The sequence below is a fragment of the Kryptolebias marmoratus genome, linkage group LG5 (assembly GCF_001649575.2).
Source record: "Kryptolebias marmoratus isolate JLee-2015 linkage group LG5, ASM164957v2, whole genome shotgun sequence".
Lineage (NCBI taxonomy): Eukaryota > Metazoa > Chordata > Actinopteri > Cyprinodontiformes > Rivulidae > Kryptolebias > Kryptolebias marmoratus.
This window is the reverse complement of record NC_051434.1, coordinates 20,294,143-20,303,917: the sequence shown is the minus strand read 5'-3', so window position 1 is coordinate 20,303,917 and position 9,775 is coordinate 20,294,143. Positions and strand designations below refer to the sequence as shown.

Below are 9,775 nucleotides of genomic sequence, written 5' to 3'. Positions count from 1 at the left end.
TACGATGGCCCCTTCTTCATCCTAGGACAACTGGATGACCTCATCTATCGCATTCAGAAAGATAGATCCAAAGACCAAAGTGAAGGTGGTTCATCACGACTAACTGAAACCCTACCGAAGCCGCGACCGACTGGACAATGTGTGGGTCGTTGATCATGCTCAGAGATGGGCTCCACGGGAGGTCCCTCCACCACACCTCGAAATGGATGAGGCAGATGTTGACCTTGGTTTACTTAACCTTCTCAATAATTCTGAGGCAGAGAGGAGCGCCCGTTGTCCCCCGCCAGACTCAGCTGCAGGCGACTCTTCTACACCACCCAACGGTTCCCTTGATTCAGTTTTGCCAAATGTTCACAGTAGTGGGGGTACAATTCAGGGAGCTCTGCAGGAGAGCCTACGTCCTCAGAGACCGAGACGTTACCGGAGACTACCTATCAGATTCGGGGAATGGGTAGACTGAGTTGTTATGGACATTGATATGAGAAGTGCAACTGTAAAAAAAAAACATGTTGTTCAGATAGAGAGCCTGATTAGAGCAGTAGAATTCCACGGACAGGTTAGCGGATATATGTTTTGTTGCCGCACTGAAATAAATAAATGAGCTGCTTCCGAGGAACCTTCTACTGTCTCTTGCTAGCAGCACCACACTGCTGCGGACCACTGAGGGAGTTAGCCCTGAAGTCCCCAACCACTTCAGCCCTGGAGCGAGAAGGAGCTCCCCTGTTTCCCCCACGAAGTTCAGAGGACCAGCAGGAAAGGTTAACCGTGTGTATAAATATATATATACACAAACATACATATATATATGCGTGTGTAAAACAAAGTAACATCTTCTGAACAGATTTTAACCCTCTCAAGGCAGGCGTTGCAACAACATATCTGATTTTTGTGTTACTCAAACTTAATTTGAGCCTGAGAGGGTTAATAAGTTTTGGATAACTTGTGCCAAGTCCAATGGACATTTCACTGGAACGTTACCATACCTGAGACTTGAAGTGCACTCAGTCTCAGACTCTTTTGTTTAACTAGCATTTATTTTGATTTAAAAAGTAAACAAGCCCTCCCAGGTAAAGTGCACTCTTGATACATAAAAACTAGTTTATGAAGTTAACAAATTAAGCTCTTGCCATCAGTTGTTTTTGATGTAGCTCTAATAAAACTCTTCAAGATATCTTTAGGCTTTTGGCCTACTACTTCAGTGCACATTGGCTGGGTGTGGAGGTGAAGTAAAATCTGACAGTAAGACAACACAGATCCTTCAACACTAGCTTTGTAACCTAAGAGCAAAATTATAACACAAAATTAACTAGTGCTGTAATGTTACTAAACACTGTCATTACAGAAGCTAGCTAGCTAACTAAATCAGGTTTTATGTTAGCCTAGCATGGCAGCTAACTGACCAACAAAAGTAAATAATTGAAAACAATAAATATCTAATAAAAAGGGCCAAGACTGAGTTTAGCTTCTAAATGAACAAACTTCACATGTCATCTGCAACTTTAGGGGTAAAGTGCCATTAGCCTTCCAGAAGCCATTTTGTTCTGATCCCTGCTGGTAAAATTTCCAGGTCTGGTTGGCGGGTAAAAGCCATTTTGAAATTCAAGATGGGTGTGTGTGTGTGTTTTGAATCACACTGTTGTGATAGAGTTCTGTGTCGGTGTCCTTGACTTTCAACATTGTGCAAAATGTACTAAAATACATTAACAAGTTCACAATTAGCGGGTTAAATGAGATGGCCAGAGATTTTTTCCGGTGGCAGCTGCCACGCTGTTCCACCTCCTAGAGACGCCACTCCATTCTTAACCTCCTGGAAGTGGATTCAGACAATCTACCTTAAATATATCATAGATTAAACATCAATGGTTTTATTACAGTATCTTTATTACCAAAATTTACTGAAAATCCTCCTGATGAGAGATTCTTATTGTCATAGAAAGATAAGGGAGACAGGAAGACCCAGCTGGTTGATTTTTAGTGATTTATTACAAAAGAAATGTCAAGCACAACATCTCAGGGACGAGACAGATCCAGGTGATAGAATCTGTCTGACCTCAGATTGTCCGAGTGTCTATTTGAACAAAGCTTATCAATAAGACACCCATTTCATCACGACTGGAAAGTCGTATCACTTAGAGGCTGCATGACCTAACATTAAACTGTGAACAGATTTGTACTATACAGGACTTTTCTGTTCCACCTAATGAGGACGTCTCAAAGACAGTGAATCCTATTTTACTACAACACTAATATGTTTTAATTAAAATTAGCAGGATGTGCTACTGTATGCACCCAAACTACAACACCACTATGACGATGATGTTGTGCTGCTGTGAAATAAATGCACAGAGTCCAGAGTATTTGAGTAAATATATTTATTTTCACTTTGGTTAATTTTTAATACCAGCCATCCAAAAACAGGTAAAAGACTGTCTAAAACAAATCTACTAATCAGCATTTCAAGACCTTTGAGATCTTGTCCTATAGTTCCTTTACTCTACCTACAGGATATAAGAGACAAAGGGAAACTAATCCCTTTTTCTCTGAATGTAACACAAGTTAAACATCCTGTTGCCATTCAGCGCAGGGGACTCTTTTCACCACCTGTCTTTGAACATCGTTGTCAGACAGGAAAAAAAAAATGAATGGATGTATGAGACAATAAAATGCCTTAACATGTCACTACAATAAGGCCCAGTGGCCTGGAGGTAAAGGTATCCCCTACTACAAACCAAAGAATGTCATCACTGACTAATGCCTTTGTTAGGGAGTTCCTGTTTGCTGTGATGTCTGCCATGCCTGGAGCCTTCTGGCAGAACCACAGCTTTGTCAACAGTTTGACTGATTTTAGATAATGACAAACAGTTAAAATTGGAATTACTTTCAACTATCTGACTAAAAAGTACATATTTTGACTTGAAAGAAAAAAAAAGAAAAAAAAAAAGAAAATTTATTACCATCACAAAATATTTGAGCAGTTATGTGTCAGTTCTTGTGTGAGACTGTGCCACATTTGTAGTTTCAAAGTAGACATGCAAGACTGAGAAAAACAAAACCAAGTTCACCTTGCTATATTTTACCCTGAATCATGTGTACTTATTCTAAAATAAACCATTATGTACCGAAACTGAAGTCCTATGCATTACACACATCAATATAACAAAAATCATTCTCCGTGAACGTCACCAATCCTTTCGAGACCAAACCCGATAAATCAGAGATGAAAATCAGCTCGGCTGCCATTGTGAATGAGAAACGCAGTAAACATTAACGCCGTAGTTTTTCTGGGTTGTTGTTCAGCGGGGAGCGTTTCTGTGGTGAGCCAGGAAGTCTTTTCTATACGTGACCATGTTTGTCAATATTTGTGAATGGCTTCAGCACGATGTTTACCGGCTCACACCAGTACAAGTTAATGTTTTCAGTTGAATTTGTAAAAGCCAAACACTCATATGAAGAATATCATAATACCAGTTATATGCAGTGAAGTGCATGGATAAATATACTGTGTATTTTGTACTGATAGTATTTACTTACAGTAGTACTTATGGTATAGGTTTAAATGGTTGCAGACAGACATACAATAACAGTTTATATACCATACTTACAAAACTCAGTAATATCCAAATACTATTGGATTTTAGCATATGCAGCACAAATGAAATCTGTATTTTATTCATTTTTATGAATTCTTTAAGTATGTGTTTGGACATGCATGTCCTCTGGCATCCATCAGAGGATGCTGCAGCACCCTCCACACCCCTAGTTTCCCAAGGCCTTGTGTACATGCAAAAATAAACCACCAACACAGCAACCAGACACGGCGTTCAAATATTGATTCAGAGACACCAAAATACTACAAACAAACAAGAAATAAGCTACAATAATGAAAACAAAATCTAAGAAAAGACCCCTCTGTGCCTCCAAAACAATTATGGTGAATGAATAACAAGAAATAAAAAATTTAAAAAAGGGTTTAAAAGATTTATTTTCTTTTTCAATTAGAAAACAGAAGAACACTCTTTTTTTGCCTCTATCAAGCCTCACTTCTAAACATTAGGTGGATCTTTGCTCATTAAAGAATCATCCAGAAACCTTTTGATGAAAACATGAGCCTGCAGAGAAATGTGAGTTTTAGTTGTCAGACTGTCTTTCATCAAATCCCTCAGGCAGTCCGACCTTCTCCGGGTTTTTCCTCAGTTTCATGCTCTGGGTAGACGTGTCCTTGTGTCCCGAATCATTTTGCTGTCTAGTGAAGCGCTTGCACTTGCAGGAGGTCACCACATTGATTTTATAGATCCTGGAGCTGCCGTCGTGGCACTGCAGCTGGATCCGCTGGGTCCTGGTTCGGTCAATGACACAGCGCCAATCCTGGGCATCATGACGGCTCCAGTACCTCTTAGCGAAACCACCGCTCCCGATCCAGTTGGGCCCCAGATGAGCTGGCAGACACTCCCCAGCACACACCAGTTCTTTGATAGGGCTGACGCTGGTGCACTGGCCATCAGAGATGTACTTTGTGGATCTTAGTTCTCTGCATTTCACTTGGCTCTGGTCTGGACCTGACACAGAAGAAATGTTGTGTTCAGTGTTTGTATGTTTCTGTCTTTGTTTCTGCTTAGCTCTTTGCTGACAACCAGTTTAAAACACCACCAAACTCAGTTTCATCAACTTTCAGCTACTAAAGTTATCATCATATTATAACTGCAATAAGAGATTACGCTCTAAGAAACAAAATACATATGATGTTAGAATTACCCAGATATTTTATTTTGAATTTGTTGCTTTTAGTTAACTTTTAACAGTCAAATTAGACAGGGTTTGTTGTAATAATAATAATAATAATAATAATAATAATAATAATAATAATAATAATATACAATGCTAAAAAAACTCCAACTTTAACCTTTTGCTTACACTGTTCTACTCTAGGGGTCCACAGCATGTGCAGCACAACTTTTCTACCATTTACAGCAATTCATTTTAGGCAGTGTGTGCAAAGCACAGGCCATGTACTGAGCCTCCTGAATGTATCAGTCCACCAGGTGCTGAGTAAATCTTCAGATTGACGCATTCAATGCCATACGCAGATAACGGTTTATGTTCTGCACACACACAGTCCCGTAGTAACACAGACGTTTGGTTGAAAGAACAACAAACTAACCACCCATGTCAAGTGTAAAGGTTTATTGTTAGTATTATTATTAGCGTTTTTTCATACCGGCATATAATTTTTGAGAATTATTCATATCACATCAGATATCACTGGTTGTGCTGAAAGCTCTAAGCTTTTAAAAGTAGAAAATTTATTTGACTGCTTGGCACAAATTAAAACTCTGATCCCATTTTAGTTAATGAGTTAAGTTTAGAATCCCTTTGAAATCTTGGTGTTAACTTTCAGAACTGTGTGTGGGCGATCTTTTGGGTATATTTATGAATTTGTAATGCCTTATACTTCAACTTGGGTGCTCTAATCAGAGAATATAAGCTGTTCCTAAGACCTATTTTAAAACTCGGAGAGATGAATCTTTTTAAGCTGTTTGCACTTCAGCTGTGGAGAGAACTCCCTTGTGTTTGTTCTGTACTGATACTGTTAATTCCCTTAAAAAAACACAGCTGAACATATTTTGTTATTTAAACAAGCTTTTAGTTAATGTTTATGATTGTATGTCTATTTCTTTTCTTGTACTTTCACAATATTTTGTTTGTTTATTATTTCCTTTACTGAATTCTATTTCAATTTACTGTGAAAAGTGCTACAGGAACAAACTTTTCCTTGCTTAGGTTACATGATTAAGTAAATCTGGCATTTAATTTCTAAGTGTGTGTCTAGATATTTAAAGCCAAATGCGCAATTTGGACTCACCGTTACGCACGGCGTCAGCCGGCAGCCTCCCGCCCTGCCTGGCCTGGTTTGTGTCTTCATCATCTGGTTGATCCTGGCTGTGAAGGTCCGGCTGAACACCGACCGCCTCTGTGGCGTCGTTCTGAACAGCTGAGCTGCTCTCGCGCAGCAGCAGCAGGAGCAGCAGCGGGAGCGCGAGGAGCTGGAGTTCCCTGGTCAGGCGAGGCATGATCACGCGTCAAAACGTCGCACTTGATAAGTCACTAATCCGCTGCGCTGGTGCTTTACATAATATTCACCTGGAGAAGTGAGGAGCCACTGACACTGGGGCACGCCCACCTGCACGTAGTCAGGGCATCCATCCTGCCGAGAGTCCTGATCAGAATCTGGAGACTGAAAAGCCAAAAGGCTCATATTTTGCGCATTTTGCGTCTGTTAAGCAACATTAACTGTGCCACCTGTGCACGAAGATAGTCTCAGAGTTATTACATGCTTTAGAAATGCGTGAAACAATGTGTGCGTAAATTGCCTGCGCCAATATCAATCTGTTGTGTGAACAACTTTGCAAACTCAAACATTAAAAACTGAAGAAATATACATTTGTATAATGCCCTACAGACTTTTACCTTTAACCTTAGAAATGTGACAGTTTTCACACTTAGAAAAGGTTATTGTGTGAGAAAATGGTTAAATATGAGTGAACGGCTGCTGTAATTGCAAAAGGCGGGGCTACAAAGTATTGACTCTGGTGGAGGGGTGGTGAATAGTTGAGCATGCTCAGGTGTTTTTGCGTATTTTATTGACCATTTTTGTTTGTTGTTTCACAAAAAAGTGGGGGGAGTCTGCCTCTCCTCACAGATCTCTGCTCTGTTTGAGCAGGACACAGGCAAAATCTTACAAACCAAACATTTTTTTTTCACTGTTGTGTTTTTTATTTTTATTTGTCTGCCTCCCCTGACTGCATGTTCTTGGTTTAAAATGCAAATGACATTATGTGGAATAATGGATTAATAGTCAGCTTACAGCAGATGTGTAATAAAAGGAAAACATATGGATAAGAAATTATTAACCATAATCAATTACAGTAAAAGGGTTAAGCACAAATGATCAAGTACAGAATGGATCATCTCAGGACAATGTAAGTCAGTCTAATATTATTTACAATAATTAAAATAAAAATAAGTGTTCAGTAATGTAGAGACAAAAAGAACCCAGATGTGGACCTATAGGTCTCTGAGTCTCATTACTTATAATGAAGTTTTGTGAAAGAATATGGACTTCATTGTAACAAAAATGACAACAAGCGTTACAGAAAGGACACAGAAAAAGAAAGTTCACAGTCTTTCAGTTCTAGGGTTTTACATATGTAACACCCAGCTTAATGCCAGTTGGGCATCACAGGTTCCCAGACAACGAGGAGGAAAACAGTTACACAGCACCAAGGGAGGACAGTTCAATCGATCAGGATTTTTATTCCCAAAAGGGGTAAAAATGTTCAGTTTTCTTTTTAAATGAGAATAAAAACACAATAAAAAAAAATATTAAAATGTCCCAGTCCTGAACAAGCTAAAATGGTCCTACAAGGGCAACATCCACGGAGTCCGATTCGAACAGCGAATCCTGCGCTCCGTCCAGTCCGACGTCACAGCCCCGATTCCACCGCCTCCTGCGAAAGTTGCAGCTCACTCCAGTCGCTCCACGAAAAGCGCCGCCCCACAGGCTTCCTGTTAAAACAAAACACCTGGGCCAGAAAAGCGATCACCGAGCGGCGGATGTCCCAGCTATACCAGCAAGAGTCCCTGCAGACAATCAGTGGAACGTTACTTACGGACCAGGGCAGAGTTCCCCCTCTGCCCGCTGTCGATCCGACACGTCGTTCCCACTGGTATCCGTCGGCACAAACCACTTGCTCGTTCGGGGTCGCAGTCCCCTGTCACACACACTTCCTGGTTGTTTCTCTGCCCTTTAAAATCCACCACCAACGTCTAGCAGGTCCCGGATACGCTGCCTCCCGGCACGCCCACCCCGCGCAGGTGGCCGGCATCAGCCATTTAGTCCTCAGAGTCCACAGTGGATAAAAAAATACAAACATGCAAATAGACCGAAAAATACAACCATGCAAATAGATAGAAAAATAAAAACATGCAACAAAAACACCCAACAAGAAAAACCACACTTTAAACAAAAACAAATTTCCACTGTGCGACACATACACCTGAGCTGGTCTTTACCAGGTTCTACAATTATTCAACTCTAACCTGAAGTGAACAAAAACACACAACAGGTTCCACTATGTTATTATTTATTGAACAAAAATAAAGCCAAATCAGAATAGCTGTGAGTGAAAAACTGTGATCCAGCAGCTTGTAGAATCTCCTTTAGCAGCAATAACTCTCAGTGGTTTTCTGCAGGACTCTCACTAGTTGGAGACGGCAAATGAAAAATGAAAGAAAACAGGTAAATTCTCAGCTTCAGTCTCACTAAATCCAGAATGTTTGCAACCAGAGAGCCATGAGGTCATGTTTCATATGGTTATTTTTTCTTTTTTTAAATAACTGCATTCTAAGCCATGCACCATATTGTGAGGCCCACTTCAGCCCACTTTGAACCCATTTTGGCAGCTGATTCCATGTTTATGATTTAATTTACTGGAGTACACTTTATCCTCGGCATGAATAGACCTGGACAGAGGGAGTTGTAGCCTTGGATATTTTCAAAATAACTCCCCATTTCAAAACAGAAGAAATTTAAGAGGCAGCTCTATTAAAACCAGGCATTAGGCTCCTGAAATAACTGACATGCTTGCTTAAATGCAAGAAAAGTATGTTGTGCATTCTCTGCAAGCAGCATTTGCTTCAGTACACCTGCGCTGATAGTCTGTGGAACTGAGTGCAGGAGCTGGAGAAAATGGACAAAACGTAGACTGTTAATCAGTGTGGAGCAGGTGGAGGCCATTACAGACCTGTTACTGCTCAGTGGGCTGTGGTAACTATTACTGTTATCATTTTTTCTACTCATCTAGTGTCACCTGCACCTGGGACAGTGACAGGTGTGATGTTCGACTGTGGTGGTAGACCTGTAGTTACCACAGGTGTTATAAAGAGAGCTCAAAGAGGAAAACTCTCATGAAGCTGAAGGGAAGTTCTGCACTTTCGCTGAATAATTACAGGAGTTTTTTTTTTTTTCACAAACACTCCCTACAATAGCAAAAGAATACAAAAATAAACTGGTGGGAATTCACCAAAAATACAGCTCTAGCACTCTAGAATAACAGAAACTGAATTAAGAAAGTTTAAGATGGATTTGAAACTGCAACTATTGTGAGAGGAACTTTGTTTTGCAAATGTTTAGAACCTTCTCAAAGTTCAAGTGTCAAGACTACAAGGCCCTACTACTCGTGCAAACAAATTAGGAACACCCGCAAGACATTTTGGAGACCCCCAATCCCCCACTAATGCTATTTGCAATTTGTGGCCAGCAGTCACAGCCCAGTGAGATCCAAGCTTGAGCAAACACAAAAATGGCTAAAATTCAGTCATTTTTACAGTAAAAATTAAGTGTAGCCATAGCTCTGTTTCATCCCTCACTCATAACGCTAACTGATCATGTGATGTGATCAATCACTGTTTAAAACTTTGCCATCACCTATTGAAGTCAACCTTGTCTGTCTGTTAGCAGAATCTCTCAAGAACCACAGGACAGATTTAAGTGAAACTCACAGAACGTAATCATTGGGTGCACATTTACAACTGATTACCTTTCAAAGTCAACCTAATTTAAGATGGCCACCACAGCCAAATGACTGTAGAAAACACATAAATGGCTATAACTCAGTCAATTTTACAGATATTGAGCTAAAGTCTGGTGCGGTGAGAGCTGAAAGTCAATTCTAATCAATATTCTGAGCGCTAACAGATGGCAGAAGATTTCACAATA

General features: G+C 40.2%; 1 protein-coding gene across 1 annotated transcript; it reads right to left on the bottom strand.

Moving 5' to 3' along the window:
* Positions 1 to 2,154: 2,154 nt before the first annotated feature.
* Positions 2,155 to 6,118, bottom strand: LOC108248589 (sclerostin domain-containing protein 1-like). Its single transcript, XM_017437454.3, has 2 exons — positions 5,861 to 6,118; positions 2,155 to 4,556 (listed from the first exon to the last, which is right to left on the bottom strand). The coding sequence occupies exons 1-2, from the start codon at positions 6,066 to 6,068 to the stop codon at positions 4,129 to 4,131; spliced, it is 636 nt and encodes a 211-aa protein (XP_017292943.1). The 5' UTR covers positions 6,069 to 6,118; the 3' UTR covers positions 2,155 to 4,128.
* Between the last annotated feature and the right edge of the window lie 3,657 nt (positions 6,119 to 9,775).

What these genes read in the sequence shown, in the direction of transcription:
- LOC108248589 (XM_017437454.3), bottom strand. Translation starts at nt 6,068, where the DNA reads ATGCCTCGCCTGACCAGGGAACTCCAGCTCCTCGCGCTCCCGCTGCTG. An exon ending in GGCTGACGCCGTGCGTAACG is followed by an intron (nt 4,557 to 5,860) that starts GTGAGTCCAAAT and finishes CTTCTGTGTCAG; the next exon opens with GTCCAGACCAGAGCCAAGTG.